The sequence below is a fragment of the Abramis brama genome (assembly GCF_963993115.1).
Source record: "Abramis brama genome assembly, chromosome: 12".
Classification (NCBI taxonomy): domain Eukaryota; kingdom Metazoa; phylum Chordata; class Actinopteri; order Cypriniformes; family Leuciscidae; genus Abramis; species Abramis brama.
Genome location: NC_139974.1, coordinates 30877579 through 30893802, shown reverse-complemented (window position 1 = coordinate 30893802; position 16224 = coordinate 30877579). Strand labels below are relative to the sequence as shown.

General features: G+C 38.5%; 2 protein-coding genes across 4 annotated transcripts in view; both read left to right on the top strand.

The window, feature by feature from the left end:
* The first annotated feature begins 356 nt into the window (after positions 1 to 356).
* On the top strand, positions 357 to 5106 carry myclb (MYCL proto-oncogene, bHLH transcription factor b). Its single transcript, XM_084130452.1, has 3 exons — positions 357 to 702; positions 1212 to 1801; positions 2889 to 5106. Exons 2-3 carry the CDS (start codon positions 1237 to 1239, stop codon positions 3533 to 3535), a joined length of 1212 nt encoding a protein of 403 aa, XP_083986578.1. The 5' UTR covers positions 357 to 702; positions 1212 to 1236; the 3' UTR covers positions 3536 to 5106.
* A 2778-nt stretch (positions 5107 to 7884) lies between these two features.
* trit1 (tRNA isopentenyltransferase 1) overlaps positions 7885 to 16224 on the top strand; it is a 61305-nt gene continuing 52965 nt past the window's right edge. For all 3 annotated transcript variants that reach the window (XM_084130229.1, XM_084130228.1, XM_084130227.1), the window contains exon 1: positions 7885 to 8052. In XM_084130229.1, coding sequence (XP_083986355.1) covers positions 7906 to 8052 — 147 coding nt within the window. In that variant the 5' untranslated portion in view covers positions 7885 to 7905. The remainder of the gene's footprint in view (positions 8053 to 16224) is intronic.

Genomic DNA, 16224 nt, shown 5'->3' with positions numbered 1-16224 from the left:
AGAATAATCTACATTTTGAATAACTTAACTTATAGTCAAATTATGTGGCATGTTTATGAGCCCTGCTTAATTTCTTATAGTGTAAAATGCATTTTTATATTTTATTCTTTCATATATCAATTCGTTGTTGAGCTGAAATACAATATGTCAATTTTAAAAGTCCCTTAAATCTGAAACAGCAATGTCTACATGACACTTTTCTCAACCAACATCTGAATTTATCCCGAGACGCCCAAATCTCAAATGAACCTGAAATGTAAATCTGCCGCTTTAAATGATGGGCGTGGTTACGCCATAGTACCCGCCCTATATGCAAATCCACCACTACTTTGGCTGGGTAATATAGTGCGGTACTCGCTTCAGGTGTCCATACTAGTGAGCGCAAGCCGCGGCTAGGGAAGGGACCACACTGTCGCTATAAAGGGAGCAGAGAGAAGCGAAGTTTACATGAATAGGCGGACTGCAAATGTGCAAACATCCTCGCAACTTAACTTATAAACAACAGCCGGATAATACAAAACCACGCCTGGAAAACGAACACAAGACAGGATTATTCAGCACACCGCTTACGACGCTTTCTTAACTTGTTGACATGAAAGCCTTTTCTGCAAAACATTTGTCTGGAGCTCACCGGTGAACTGCAACACCTCATTTTCGTGTCTCAAATGACATGCAATACTGACTCTCGGCTCCTGTATTACGGTAAGTGGTTGTTAAGGAACGCCTAATTTGTGTGGGTTATCTTAATCGTTTTTGAAAAAAGGTAAGGCATTTTGCTGACGAATAGAGCAACTGTTGATGACAGTATACACTCGTAGTAGTAGGCTATATGCACTTACATGAAGCATTACATCGTTGTGTTATGTAATGGAAGTAACGTTATGTGTTGCGAAACTTCAAGTTTTGTAACGTAAAGTAGAACTGCATGGAGACCATAATACTTTATGTCTTTTTTTGGACTGCTTGACTTATAAAAAAATATTTGTAATAATAAATTTGCATGCATATATTAAATGAATGCAGGCTATATTATTTAGAATCATTTAATAATATTAAATACTTGCAAGATAAAACAACAACAATAAACTGTAATTATATAATGTACTAGAAGCTCATTGAAAATAAAACAAAGAGCTTTAAGTTAATTATCTCTCACAGAGCACCATAAGATCGGATTGTTTTTTTTAAATCGGATCAATTGTGGTTTTCAGATCTTGATCTCTAAGGAGGACACCAATGCCAGGAATCAGTGCAAACGCATCGCGAAATAAAAAGTGGGAAATGGAGGAATACGACCAATATCAACACTACTTCTACGACGACCACAACTTGGACGAAGACTTTTTCAAATCAACCGCACCAAGCGAGGACATTTGGAAGAAATTCGAGCTCGTGCCAACCCCGCCCATGTCGCCTGTCAGGATACTGGAAGGCACCGGTCCATCTCCAGGGGACAGATTAGAGTGGGTGTCCCAGTTTTTGGGGCAGGACGACGAGCAGGAGGGACACTGCAAACTCAATGCGGAGGAGACTCTGGAGAACTTGAGCTCCATCATTATTCAGGACTGTATGTGGAGCAGTTTCGCCACCCAGCAGCTGGAGAAAGTTGTCAGTGAGCGTTTGTCCTGCTCGGCTCAGTCGAAACTCTCCAGCAAAGCGCAGTGCGTCCCAGTGGACGCTCCTGTTCTCAACAGCTTCGCGACAGATTGCGTGGATCCAGCAGCTGTCCTTACTTTCCCCCTGAGCAGCAGCTGCAAGAAACAGGTGTCGTCCGGGTCAGAATCTCGCACCGACTCCTCGGGTAAGCACGAGACTCACTTATTTACTTAACCGTGTAGACCTTGAAGTGTACGGGTACATTTGCAGCTGTGTTGACACCTGACAGATCTCGATATATGTGATCATTCTGTGCAGTAGTTTCCATACATTTATGCACTAAACTACGCCAAAACCTGACATAGCCTACCTGAATAGAAAAGTTACACTGGTGCCATGGGATTTAGGTAGGCATTTCACCTTGAATTCTACTTAATATATGTGGTATGTAAAAGTGTGCTGTGCTTCCACATTCCCCAAGTGAATCAAAAGGAGACATTGTTTTACTTGTGGCTGGTGCCTACTAGTTCATGATCAGCAGCAGACAGCAATAATAAGGGTACTTGAATCCTAAAGTGGTCAGGGGCACTCAATTGTCCATGAATGAAACATTCAGTATGAAGCTGACAGTAGAGATGTAGCCTAGTTGATTCTTCTATAATTTAATTTTAAGGGCAAGTGCAATTTAAAGGTTTAAATTTCACCCAAAATAAAAAACATTGTTTTGAAGCTTTCTTCTGCAGAACACCGGAGATATTTTGAAGAATGTTTCAGCTGTTTTTCACCTTACAGTGAAAGTCAATGGTGTCCAAAGCAACATTAGACCCCATTGACTTTCATTGTATGGACCAAAAAACAAGAGATGGCTTTATGGTGGCTTAACTGTTCTTTTTAATAGTGAATTTCTGATTTAGCAACAAAAATATTTGGCTTTGTGCTCAATGACGGAAGTAATTGCGTAGTGAAATCTGAGTAGATGGAACTCAGAACAGATGCTTCTCTTATCAAAATACACATCAGAGGTGACTCCAAGTTCATTATTGCATATCAAAGCCTCATTTACTTTCCTCTTGCTAAAAATACGGAACTAATACAAACAATATTCATTTTGTAGTTTTGTGGCCCATAGATCTTACTTTCTGAATGGGTTTTAGAGTGCGCTAATTGGTGGATGGAAAGGTACATTTGGAAAAAGGCTGCAAAAGAGGATGCAGCATTGCACATGATCTGTCTACAATGGATGCAAAACCAGACATATGTAAGCTGAAGTATTTTTTCTGTTGTTCTTTCAGATGATGAAGAGATTGATGTAGTAACGGTGGAACATAAGCAGAACAAGTCACGCTTGGTGAACGCCCGCAAACCGGTGACCATTACGGTTCATGCAGACCCTTATGACCCTTGCATGAAGCGTTTCCACATCTCCATTCACCAGCAACAGCACAACTATGCTGCCCGCTCGCCCGACAGTTATCCTGAAGAGGAGCCGCCTCGCAAGAAGATCAGGCAAGAGACCTTGCAGCCACGAATGGGTTCAACACCCCAAACCCCTGAAAGAACCCCACCCCTACCTTCCCCCTCAGTCCCTGCCCAAACTCAGACTGCCTCCGCTTCTCCAACACACTCATCCTTCCACTTCAAATCCCAACCATCCAGCCCTCAGAGTTCAGACTGTGAGGACACGGACAAGCGTAAGACACACAACTACTTGGAGCGGAAGAGACGCAATGACCTACGCTCGCGCTTTCTGGCCCTACGGGATGAAATCCCAGGCCTGGCTGACTGTCCAAAGACACCCAAAGTTGTGATCTTGACCAAGGCCACGGAATACCTGCGAACGCTGCATGTCAGCGACAAACAGAAGGCCCAGGAGAAGAAGCAGCTGAAAAGCAGGCAACAGCAGTTACTACGGAGACTCGCTGAACTGAAACGTGCATAAACCTTCATAGTCCAGCCATGATTTCAATAGGAACTGTGTAGAGCTGTGTTTTTTGTTTTTTTTTCAAAGTTCCACGTGGGGATATTTAATGGAATGGACACTATATTTTGAGATTAGTTCTTCTGTTTTCGTTCTTTGCACATTTGCCTTCACAACTGGGGGAGGGGGGCGTACTTGTGGAAGCTGCGGTACTGGTGTTCTCAAGTGGACCCTACTAAGTTTCAAACAATTTTCCAAAGAGGGTCATTATTTCTGACATTTTCATTAGAAATTTAACGATTTAGACCCTGAATGTGTGTTCTCTTAAATTCTCTCGCAAAAGCTAAAGTATTTTGGCGGGGAAGTATTATTTAATTGAATTAGCATGCCAAATTAGGCGTTATTTGAAATGTAGCAATTTATATGCACGTATAATTGATCTCCTAAACCGTCAAGGTTTTTTTCTTTGTGGCAGAATCTAGAATTCATCTGGTTAAAGATATTTAAGTGTCTTTGATCCATGTAACTTCTCCGTTAATAGGGATTTTGTTACCTAAATTAACCTAAATTTTAGGAGAGCTGTGTGCCACCATTGCCACATGATGACAGTGTAAGTTTAACAGACAGGAAGTTGCATCACTGTTACTTTTGTTATATTGTGTTCCATGTTTTTTTTGTTTGTTGTTCTGTTATTGTATATTATTCTTATCTTGAACATTCAGGACAGTGTCCAGTACAGCCTTGCAGTGTATATAAACTGGCAAATTCTTTGGACATATGTATATAATTGTAGTGATGTACAGGACATTGTGTAAAAATACATACTTTGTGTTTTGAATATGAAAATCAGCACTGTTAATAGACTTTATTTTCTATTTTTCTGTCATTTGTCCTAAACCTTGGTTGGCCCACCTGCCTTCCCTAGAGTATCTCAAAGTTTCTATTTTTGTTAAGAAAAGTTTAAAAAAAATTCAAAAAGTTAAATAAAACAACACTATCAACATTTCATTTTCATCACTAGCCACTTTATGCTGTTTTCACTGCCTATTCCCTTGTGTTCTGAAATTTAATTGGCTTAATATCGCTCTTGTGGCAGAAAGAGAATGCTGAAAGAATTTTGTACTAATTATATTTTCTTACAGAATTGATTGTATCATTGTTTGATTTCTATTTAAATATAAAGTTGTACTGGTGGCATATGCTTGCTTATCTCCCAATATGACCATCAGAACTTAATGCACACTGCTGTTCGTAATGTCGACGAATGCAATTATTTCTTAAAAAAAAAAAAAATGGTCATGTGTTCACAGCAATCATTGTGACTTCTGTTTGTTCGTTCAGCTTTGAAATTGTATGGCAAAAAGGGTTATCCTTCATAAATTGACAGTACTTGACACCAGGGTGCATATGCCACCAGTAACCATTGTTTTTTTTGTTTTTGTTTTTTACTTTTGTCACGCCTTGTCATCAGGTGTCATACTGGGAGAAGAATGGCAGCAGCATTGTTTAAGCACTTTGTGTTCTGTACCTCACAAGCCGATATACATAAACTCAAAATTGGGTAAACAATAAATAAATTCAGTTCAAATCCCGTCAGCGTGTTTGTCTTTCTTTGTTAAGTAGAATTTAACTCTAATTGCTTTCAAATTTGGTTGCATACACCAATGATCCAGAAGCCAAAAAAATAAATCAAATGTTTTAACATTAAATTTTCCAAATAAGACTTATTTAAAGTCAAAGTTATTCCATAAATGAAGATTCCATCATCATTTACTCATCTTAGGGCCAGTTGCATAAACATCTGCTAAGTTAAGGCTGTGTCTTAAGAACTAGTCTGACCAACTAGCAATTAATTAGGGCTAATTAGTCTTACTTTTCTGATTCAAATTAGACCATTCTACCCTTTTATGTAACAAAAAAGTTATGAAAAGTCTTTAAGAAAAAAATTAGATGGCTAACTTGTAAGATTAGTCTAAGAAGTTTATGCAACCGGCCCCAGATGTTGTTCCAAATGTGTATGACTTGAACCATTCAGTGACCATTCATCTAAAAGGGTTAGCTCACCCAAAAATTATCCTATAATTTACTCACCCTCAAGCCATCCCAGGTGTGTATGACTTTCTTTTTCAGCCGAACTCAATCAGAGTTATATTAAATAATATCCTGGCTCTTCCAAGCTTTATAATGGAATTGAATAGTGAGTTTTTGAAGCTCCAAAAACCACATCCATCCATCATAAAAGTAATCCATATGACTCCAGTGGGTTAATAAATGCCTTCTGAAGCGAAGCAATGGGTTTGTGGTAAAAAAAACTGTATTTCTCCCACAGGAGATCCGCCATAAGGGTGACCTCTGACCCGACGTATGGCGTAGGACGTATGACATAGGCGTAGCGTAAGCTGAGGTGAGAATTGATGAATGCGGAAGCACAGAGGAAAGAGGAAAACATATTTGTCATACATCATATGTCGGATCAGAGGTCACCCTTCTGCCGAAACTCGACTCACTCATGAACGAGCGTACGGCTGTTTCCGGAAGCTAGTGATTATAGTTTATAAAGTTTTAAATACGGACATTTTTCTTACGAAAACCCATTGCTTCACTTCAGAAGGCATTTATTAACCAACTTGAACTGTATGGTTTACTTATGATGGATGGATGCGCTTTTTGGAGCTTCAAAAACACAGGCTCTATTCACTCCCATTATAAAGCTTGGAAGAGCCAGGATGTTATTTAAAATAACTCCGACTGTGTTCGACTGAAAGAAGAGAGTCATATCCACTTAGAATGGCTTGAGGGTGAGTTAATTATGAGATAATTTTCATTTTTGGGTGAATTATTCCTTTAATTGTATGAAAAAGATGCAATAAAATTGAATAGTGACTGAGACTAAAGTCATACAGGCTTGGAACAGTATCAGCATGAGTAAATGATAACGTTTGTTTGAATTATCACATTAAGTTGATCTCAAGACATTTTGATCATCTTGATCTTCCATAGTAGGAAAAAAAAATACCATGGAAGTCAATGGTGCTCCAGAATTTCTCAGTTTCCAACATTTTTCAAAATATCTTCTTTAATGTTCAACAGAACAAACAAATACAGGTTGGGAACAACCTTTTGGGTGAACTATCCCTTTAATATCTAGACACTAGAAGAGCAGTGATTGGTTATGAAAATGAACCATAATAACTTCTGTTTATACAATAGTATATATTGTACATAGTTATACCATGGTCTGGGTGAATACTTGATTCTGATTGGCTGCAGGGTGTCCATTAAAAAGTGATAGAGGACACCTAGTAAATAAACCGTCAGGCGTAACCAGGGAAACCAAGTTATTGTTTGTAAAAACTTTAGATTTCGATTGTAAAACTAATTAAAATATAAACTAATGTTTTAAAAATGTGTTATTTGGCAAGTGACCATGGTATAAGCGGGTTAATGCCCTTCGAGGTGTCCATTGTCAGGTATCCCAAATCGGCACGTGACTCCTCACTCTCAATTAATGGACTTCGGCGGAGGCAACCTCGCGCCGTCGTCCATTAATACCTGACAATGGACACCTCGTCGGGCATTAACCCTTACATACTGTCTTGCAAGAAAAAATTCAGACTGATAATAAAATATTATATGATACATCATATCATATTGGCTCAGCAATGCCAGAAAACAGGGCAAGATTTTACTATATGTGGCATAAGAGCTGTGCTACTCCATCAACACCTGTACGAGTGTGTGTGAAGTCGATTCGATCGTTTCATTAGCGAGAGCCGCTTTTAGTTGACACGTCGTAATGGCAACGATCATCATCTCTTTTCCTTGGCCCAGAACGCTCAGTTGCCATGGAGACGGAAGAGAGCTATTCATACCCGTGTTCTTCCGGAAGGCGCACGAGTCGACCTGTTAAAGTCAACAATGGTGTCAAAGCTGCAAATTAAACGATTAAAAACTACGCCAACCCATCAGATAATGTGAGTGAAAACTCAAAGCTGTCATTACTGGAATGAAGGCAAAGGATACTGATGCTAGGTTCACCATATTACTAGTAACTAGCACACTATGTTATTAGCTAACAGGATACTGAGTGGGTCCTGAATGATGAAAAGCTGTACCTTTTCTCAACTTGATTCTTCCGTGTTTGGAACACACAGTGCCATTTTATTGTCCATATATCTAGATTCCTTTTTTTCTGGTACTTTTTGTTTGATTATAAGAACTTTTGTCCTATTTCTGAATGAAACACCATTGCCTTCCCGTACCTGCTATAATTGAATCTTCACTCGTTGCTATGGTAACCGTTTTAGTTGCTTGGATACAGTTCCCTCCTCCGAGGCGAAGTCAACGCACATGCTCAGATCATTCCTCAGCCCTCCTGAGAGGCTTCTGTCATGGCGGCCGCCACGCGTGTACTCAAGAAAGGCATCGCTCCGTCTTTAGTGGTGATTTTAGGAGCCACTGGAACCGGCAAATCCAAACTGGCTATCGAGATAGGGAAAAGGCTGAATGGGGAAATTATAAGCGCTGATTCCATGCAGGTAAGTCGAGCGATCCGCTGCATCATCTGTCAAACAGGGAAGCAAGTGAAAGGGCATTGCTATTAATAAATGACAGCTCGTTTTAAAACAGCAGAGCTGCAAAATTAAACCGTTAATGTTTTATAATGGAACTGCGTCATTTGTCAAAGCTTTTAAATGCAGATATTAGTTTTATAATGCGTTAAACCAGAACATCAGCAGGCCAAAAGCATTTGGACTCCAAAAATATTTATACAGGCTTATAATTACCTTTCCTCCCGAAAATAGGTTGCAGCAAACGTTGTGTGAATGTTTTGCCTAGCGCATCGTAAACGTTTGAGGATTTAGAGTTATTTTATTTCCTCGTGCCCATCACTGGTCGCCATTTTTGACAATGCTCCACGCGCTCATAATTTATTAATTTGTCATAAAGTCGTGTATACTGATCCACTACCACCACACTCTTATGACAAACAACATATAATAACTGGTTTCTTATTTCGGATGATGTTAATTGGCCGTATGCATGGGTAATCTAAAGGTGGTCATTGCTCAGTTTTCTTATCTGTTTTGATGGGTTTCACTAAATATATAGAAAGTTAGTGACCATCTGCACTGTTCCACTTGTAAGTCTGAATCATTTGTTTGGTTATGTTTGAATAATTTTGACCAGCAGTAGATATCTTTAGCACGAGCTCAATAGGGCATGTTGCATAACAGTCCTCCATCCTGTCCACCATCTGATACCAAACTTTATATCCAAACCAAAGTACGTCATGGAGAAAGCTGTCCATTAGCATTACCATGAATCCCAACGCCATTTACACCACTGGCGCAGATAAACAGAGAAGTACACGTCTGCTCAACTGCAGACTGATGGCAGTCACCTGAGCTGTGACATAAAAAGGAGCACATGGGGAAAAACATCTTTTATTTTAAGATCCCTGCAAAATTGAATAGCTAAAACATGATAAATCTGGTACTAGTTATCGGGATTTATCACATCCAAAATAAAAGTTTGTTTACATAATATATATGTGTGTGTACTGTATAATTATTTTGTATAAATAAATACACACATGCATGTATATATTTAAGAAATACTTGCATGTGTATATATACTATAAACATAATTTAATTATATATAAATATAAATATTTTATATATAAATAAATACAAATTCTTAAAAATGTACATGCATGTGTATTTATATATACAAAATAATTATACACAGTGGTACACACACATCTAATATGAAACACAAACCACGATTAATCGTTGCCCAGCACTAATATATATATTATAACTTTTGCAGTGTCTCTCCCATGAAACGGCATTCTAAACACATGGCACTCAAGTTGAAAAAAAAGTTCTTATCTTTTTCCCATTCCACTGCCCGTGTCTTGTTTTTTTCAACGCAATTACACATTCTGTGTGAACAGCTGCTTAAGACTAGCGATGTGTTCTACGTTCATAAAGCACGTCACACGAGAGCGTTTAATCAGGTGTGCCATCATGTGGTCGGATTGTTTATCTCTAAACTGTTATCTTTGCCATATTGTCAACGTCTAAGTGTAACATTTGCTAACATTTTTATTCAAAACATTGATTTCTCGATATAAAAATAATAAAATAGTGTAAAAACATCAAATTCGAATTAATCGAAAAATGCGGGAAATATGGGCCAGCCCTAGTTACAGCTATATTTATCATTCTTGGTGTGAGCAGGCCTTTACATGTCTAACTTTATGTAGTACTGCTTTTTTTATTATTTTGCGGTGAAATTATGAATAATGCAGGATCGCAAAAGCGACATTTTGATTTTGAGTTGTTCCACAATCATGGAATTGCAAAAAAAAACTGGAGGAACTGCTTTTTTACTCCATCAGTCAGATCTAAATATTACAGTGGCTTAGTTCACAGTCTAAGTAGAAGCTCATTGGTCACTGCCAGACCATTAACTCATCAGTACAAGGCTGAACCCCTTATTAGCCTACTTGCTCACTTTAGCCTTATAAATGCATTTTGGTTTAATCTGATTCATCTAGTTGCCTTAATAGTGCCTATGGTGTTCTTGCAAATATTGAGGAATTAGAATATAGCTTTACTGTGTCATTGTCAACTTTTATGCAATTCAAGAACTTTAGTTTTTCTACCAGATTATCTAGCTCTTTGCAGCTATGATCAGGTGAAATAGCTGAGGTGCTGCATCCTCCACCAAGTCTGTGTCAGTAACAGATGAAAAGGCTTTGTCTGTATGGACTCCCTGGAAACAAGGCCTGGGAACTCAGGGGGTGGGCTTAGTGAAGGTTTGGTACTGCATTTGCATATAGGCCTGTCTATTATTCTCAACAGAAAGGGACTTTTCTGCTTTTGAATTTGGGTCAGTTTAATCATACATTAAAGCCTCATTCAGGATGTGGAAATTTGGCCCATTCCCAAAGTTGAACTGGGTGTAGTTCATGTATTTTGTTGGTTGAAAGTGTGTTAGGACATTTGATTAAAGGAGTCATGAACTGAGAATTAAAATTTTCCTTGATCTTTTGACAGTTAAGAGGGCGTTATACTATAAAAATACCCAGTAAGTTTCAAAACTTTAAACCATGGCCGTAAAACGACAGGATCTCAAAAGTGGAGACTTGTGATGTCACAGGTCAGCGAAAGACCGCCTTTGCAGAAGAATATCAACGCCTATGTCTATATCACCGCGTCTTTGGTCTCGCCCACTGGAGCGTTAGTGAATGACATGAGAAAGAGTAAAGATCGACACAGGATCAATACCATTACCTTCCAAAGGATCCTGATTCTAGGAAAGTGTGTTTTTGTTTTTTCAACAATGTGAAGGCCTTAGCGGTGCATTATTTGTTTGTATTCGGTGCATTTCACTGTGGATTATTTGACAATTCAGTGACGCAGGCTTTGCAAACAGACTTTTACGATATGGATCTGCCTGCAACGCCACAAACATCTAGGCTAAGTAACCATGTTTATTCCAATGACAGTGATTTCTGATGTGCAAGTCAGAAATCTTCAGACAGATAATCTTTCTCTCAAAATCGGTTAATACTGTTTATGCATCAGTAAATCAAGCTAGTGACTAAACGATCATCTTCACATCATTTCTCTTAGTAGGATGAAAATAATCTTATTTAAACTGTGATTAAATTATATACAGAAATCGATCAAAGAACGATCCCTTTCCAATCGCCCAAGCTGTCAATCACACAGCGTGAGTTTATAAAACTCATTATGAAATCAATGACGCTGTAACACTGCACAACGAAGCTCTTACTGTATTTACATCGTGTTTGCATTATTTGGTGAAAGCATTAGTAAGAGTGCAGAAATTGAGTTGCAATATGATCTTTTCATTCACGCGATCAACAGACTGTCTGTCATCTGCTCAATGCTCATCACTACAAACTTTCATGTGATGGAATAGATCTAAATATTTTAAAAACTTCTCATGATTTGTTCATTAGTAAAAAGAAAAAAGTAGTAAAAGATTTCGAGAGAGAGATTTCCACATGTAATACTAGCTATTTCATATGCAAACATGTCAGCCAATCACATCAGCGTTCAAATCAGAGGCTAAAATCAGGGTAGGAAAAATGCCTTTTATTTCTAAATTATGACATCATACTAACATCATAAGGGCACCCCAGGAAACATTATAAAATAATAAAATAATCCAGTTCATGACCCCTTTAAGTACTTTGACGTTGTGTATAGTTGAAATGATGATAATTACGTAATATTTATAAATGCAGTACGTGATGTACCTGTAGATTACATAATTGGCAAAGTATCCTTATGACAATTTCTCTGTTACATAGTTTCCCTTAAATGTGACAATCATTTTCCCCCCAAATTTTTTTTGTTGTTGCTGCTATTCTAAAGCTCCTTAATTAGTTGCATTTTGCAACTTCTGTGCATAACTCGTCCTGCATGCTTGGACTACAGACATGAATGATGCCTCAAATTTTGTGGCTTGTTGAAGAGAGATATTTTATTCACCTTATCTTAACGTAAGAGTGGGCACCGCAGGGAGCCCTTGAAACGTATATCCTGGCTGTTGTCAATAACAGGTTTAGTTTAAAGGAACACGCCAACTTTTTGGGACTTTAGCTTATTCACCGTATCCCCCAGAGTTAGATAAGTCTATCCATACCCTTTTCATCTCCGTGCGTACCGTAACTCTGTCTGACGCACCCACCGCTAGCCTAGCTTAGCACAAAGACTGGAGGTAAACGGCTCCAGCTAGCATACTGCTCCCAATAAGTGACAAAATAACGCCAACATTTTCCTATCCTATTTACATGTTGTGATTTTGTATAGTCACAGCATGTACAAATACAGTAACAAGGTCATATGAGAGACAGACATCTTCTAACCGTATACATACTGGGAACTATATTCTCATAAGGCGAAGCACTGCTACTTGGGCAGAGTGATTGAGCCATTTTGAGAGACTGAAAACACTGTATCATGAACAGATAAAAGAACACAATTTCACACTTCACTCTGAAACAATTTAATTAAATTGCAGCCTTTGTGATTTGTTAATCACACTAAGCCATGTCGCGCTTTCAGTTTCATTTTGATAAATTGTGCAGCTCTGGGTTTGGCCGTGGACTCTTTTGACTTAGCATCCACCCATAATACTCTAGCAACCGCACGACAATACCACTCACAACACCTTAGCAACCACATAGCAACTTTTGCAAAGGCAAAAGTTCTATTCCAAAGAAAATGTGGAACTCTAGTTGTCCTTCTCTCATCCTTGAGGATGTATTGCTCTATTGAGAGTGGCATGGCTGTCACCTGGTGCAGTTAATTGGGTTACGCTAATAAAATTTCTCCCCTTGTGCTGCAGTGCAGTCGCATCCACTGCTCACACACTGAGCAGCAAGCTGGCTCCTTCAAGACCCCTCGCTGGTGGAACGCGCCACAAGAGACAAAGAGTCAATGAGAGCTTTGGATTAAGCTAGCAGTAGTAAATGTGTGCTTTATGTATTTGTAGAGTATATTTATAAGTATTGCATTTGTCCATTGATAAATAATGCATGTTTGTGCTAGGGTGAGTTGGGTTTTTTCATTGAGTTCTGAGCACTGCTGGGAAGCCACTATTGACGTGCTGAATTGGTGCCTATACGCCTATTATGCACAGTAGCTTTCATTGCACATTCAGTGGCCATGCAGCTTACACAGGGCACTATTTACATTTTGAATGGGAGTACTGTACGGAGGGGTAGAATGGGACTTAGCTGAGAGAACGACCGATTGTTCATGTGGTCAGGTTTTGGATTAAATATTTGAATAATGGTTTGTTGAAGTCTGGTACCCAAATTCTTTCTTTTGGAGCGAGTAGTGACATGAAAGGTCAAGGGAGGGCAGGGTTCAATGGACCTTGGGTCGACAAACTGCTCATGGGAACCCCGGCTGAGGTCACTTAAGGCTGTAACTGGAGAAAAGTAAGAAGGGATTTTAGATGCTTTGGGCATCCTGCTTTTCACACAAGGTCTTCAAGATCCCAACAGCCTTCTTAATAGGCCATTCACAAGAGTGAAGGACTAGGAGACTTTAGCGCAAACGGTTATTAATGGACTTTAGTGGGTGTTTGGGCTCACTGATGCGGAACCGATTGTACTACTCTTTGCTGGTGTCAGCTTTTGATCAGTGTAAAAGAAATCCAAAGGGTTTAAGGGTATCATGGTAACATGGATTACACAGAAACGAGACACCCCGGAAAAACCCGTACAAACACCCATGCTGTTGTTTGGGCTACAATGACCTGCTAAATGACTGGAGCCCAGTTATACTGAATGGTAACTAATAACACGGAGTAGCCATTAGGAACCCATAAAGCAGTGATGTTATTGTCCATAATTTGTTGATTATAGGGTAACACTATTTCCATAGTCCACTTTAGTCATTCTACTACAGTATAAGCAACTTTGTCAACTACCAGTCATTAGAGTATTAGCCTAGTAGACTGTCTGCTAACACTTTATTTTGATGGTCCCCCAACAAACATTTTACTGACTATAAGTAACTTTGCAACTACATGTCAATTTATTCTACTAACCCTAAATTAATTCTAATGGTCTACTAATACTCAGAGTTAGTAAAATTTCTAAAGTGGACTATCAAAATAAAGTGTAACCATTTATAGTATTATTACAATGCAAAGCTTGAAATTTTCAGCCAATTGACAGATAACCAAATACATTTAAAAATATGGTCAAATCAATTATTGAACTGAATTAAGCAGAGACTTTTAATCAGATTTTGGCTGCATTTACTAAGAAGGGTCAAAAATCAAACTTGATTGAGGGCAGTGGGACGAAAGTATATGTTGCATTATACCTAACTATTTTATAGAGCTGTGTGATTAATATTAAAATATCTTGATTTAAATACCCACGCAATCTAATATTCAAATCTGTGTTGGAGCTGCCGCTGACCCAGAGAGAGCAGTTGTCATAGTATGAAACAGCTTCACAAACAGACTTTTCAACTACACAGTATCAGTATTTCTGTTACAATAATTCAAATGATCACAGAAGTACTTGGATAAAAGTTTAATTCAAATTAATTAAATATTCTTTTTTTTAATAGACTGCAGCAATTATAATTTTGTCAAAACCTCTAGTACAGGGGTGCCCAATCCTGCTCCTGCTGATCGACTGTCCTGCACAGTTCATCTCCAACCCTAATCAAACACACCTGAAGCAACCAATTAACGTCTTCAGGATCACTTGAAAATTAAAGGCAGGTGTGTTTGATTAGGGTTGGAGATGAACTGTGCAGGACAGTCGATTGGCAGGAGCACGATTGGGCACCCCTGCTCTAGTAAATTGCATGTTATTTTGTTTAGTTGTCTATTCAGAATCGGGAGAGAATTATGAATGATCTCTATTTTATAAAAAAAAAAAAAAAGTTATTTTCATTTTATCTAGAACCGTGCAGCTCTACTATAGAATGTTAATTTGTGTGTATTTTTTTTAAAATATATATAAAAAATAAATAAAAAAAAATTGATAAAAAAAGTATTTTGATATGGCTTAAAAGATCATCACAGGCCTAGTTTTGGGGCATATGTGTTATAAATAAATGTATTCAGTCTTTAAACATCTGCTTAAATGTGAGGAGGCCACTGATAAATGCAGAGAGACGTAATCATTCTGACTGAGTGACACATTATCACGTTTCACTCAGTGACCGTTCATAAGAACTTCAGCTAATAATTGGATCTCTGTCCTCAGCATAATGCCATAAAAACTACCTTGGCCTTTGACCCCAGGTTTGATGTTCTTTATGTGCGAGTAAACCGCCTTTTAACACTTGGTGTAATTCGTAATTGATTGACGTTGAGTTCCAATGGAAGTGTTTTTGAGCCTCATGTTGACTTTTAATTGAAATGTAATGTTTTTTTTTTAAACCATCTTTCTCTTTTGTAACTTTTTCAGTGTCAGTCTACAGCCCAGCAAACACTTGCTCTTTAACCCGAGCTGTGAATTTTGTAGTAAATGCAGCTTGACTCTGAAGTGTTTACTTTTACTTGATCGCCATTCTCCTATGATTACCAATTTCAACAGACTCTCAGCTGTGCTTAAGAGTCTTGAAGGCCCATTCACATACTCAATAACCAGTTACCTGAACTTTATGTATCTTTATGTTTTGCTGCCTCTTTTCCATTCTCTTCCTTTGACTTTCCCCACATGACAAATGACAGGCCTTGACACATCTGTGCTCTCCTGTTTCACGTGATAACCGTAATTCAAAGAGAATCATTTATCAACCTGATTTGAATACTGGACGCAGGCCTTTAAAGCATTTGTCTGATTCCTGCTCATTTTCTCAGAGCTCTTTGATAAGGCGTTGCACCTGTTTGAGCACTTGTTCGCACTAACATCACCCTGTGCGGTGGATTATTGGATCAGGCCTCAAAGCAGACAGAACCTGCTGTCTGAAAACTGCATGGACCGCATTGGAAACCCACAGGGGCATTGCCATGTAATGTACCCAACAATTATTGCGATCAATCTGCTTTGCAAATGAATGCATTCCCAGAGGTTCAGTCGTGTACAGTTGACACCATGTTCCTGATCTGTGAATTGATTGCATTTAATTTTTGCATAAATATTAGATTAGTTTTTAATGCAATAGTTCACCAAGGCATTATAATCA

Excerpts from the sequence above, each read along its gene's own strand:
- myclb (XM_084130452.1), top strand. The coding sequence starts at position 1,237 with ATGCCAGGAATCAGTGCAAACGCATCGCGAAATAAAAAGTGGGAAATG. Across the intron at positions 1,802-2,888 it reads ATCTCGCACCGACTCCTCGG|ATGATGAAGAGATTGATGTA; the intron begins GTAAGCACGAGA and ends TTGTTCTTTCAG.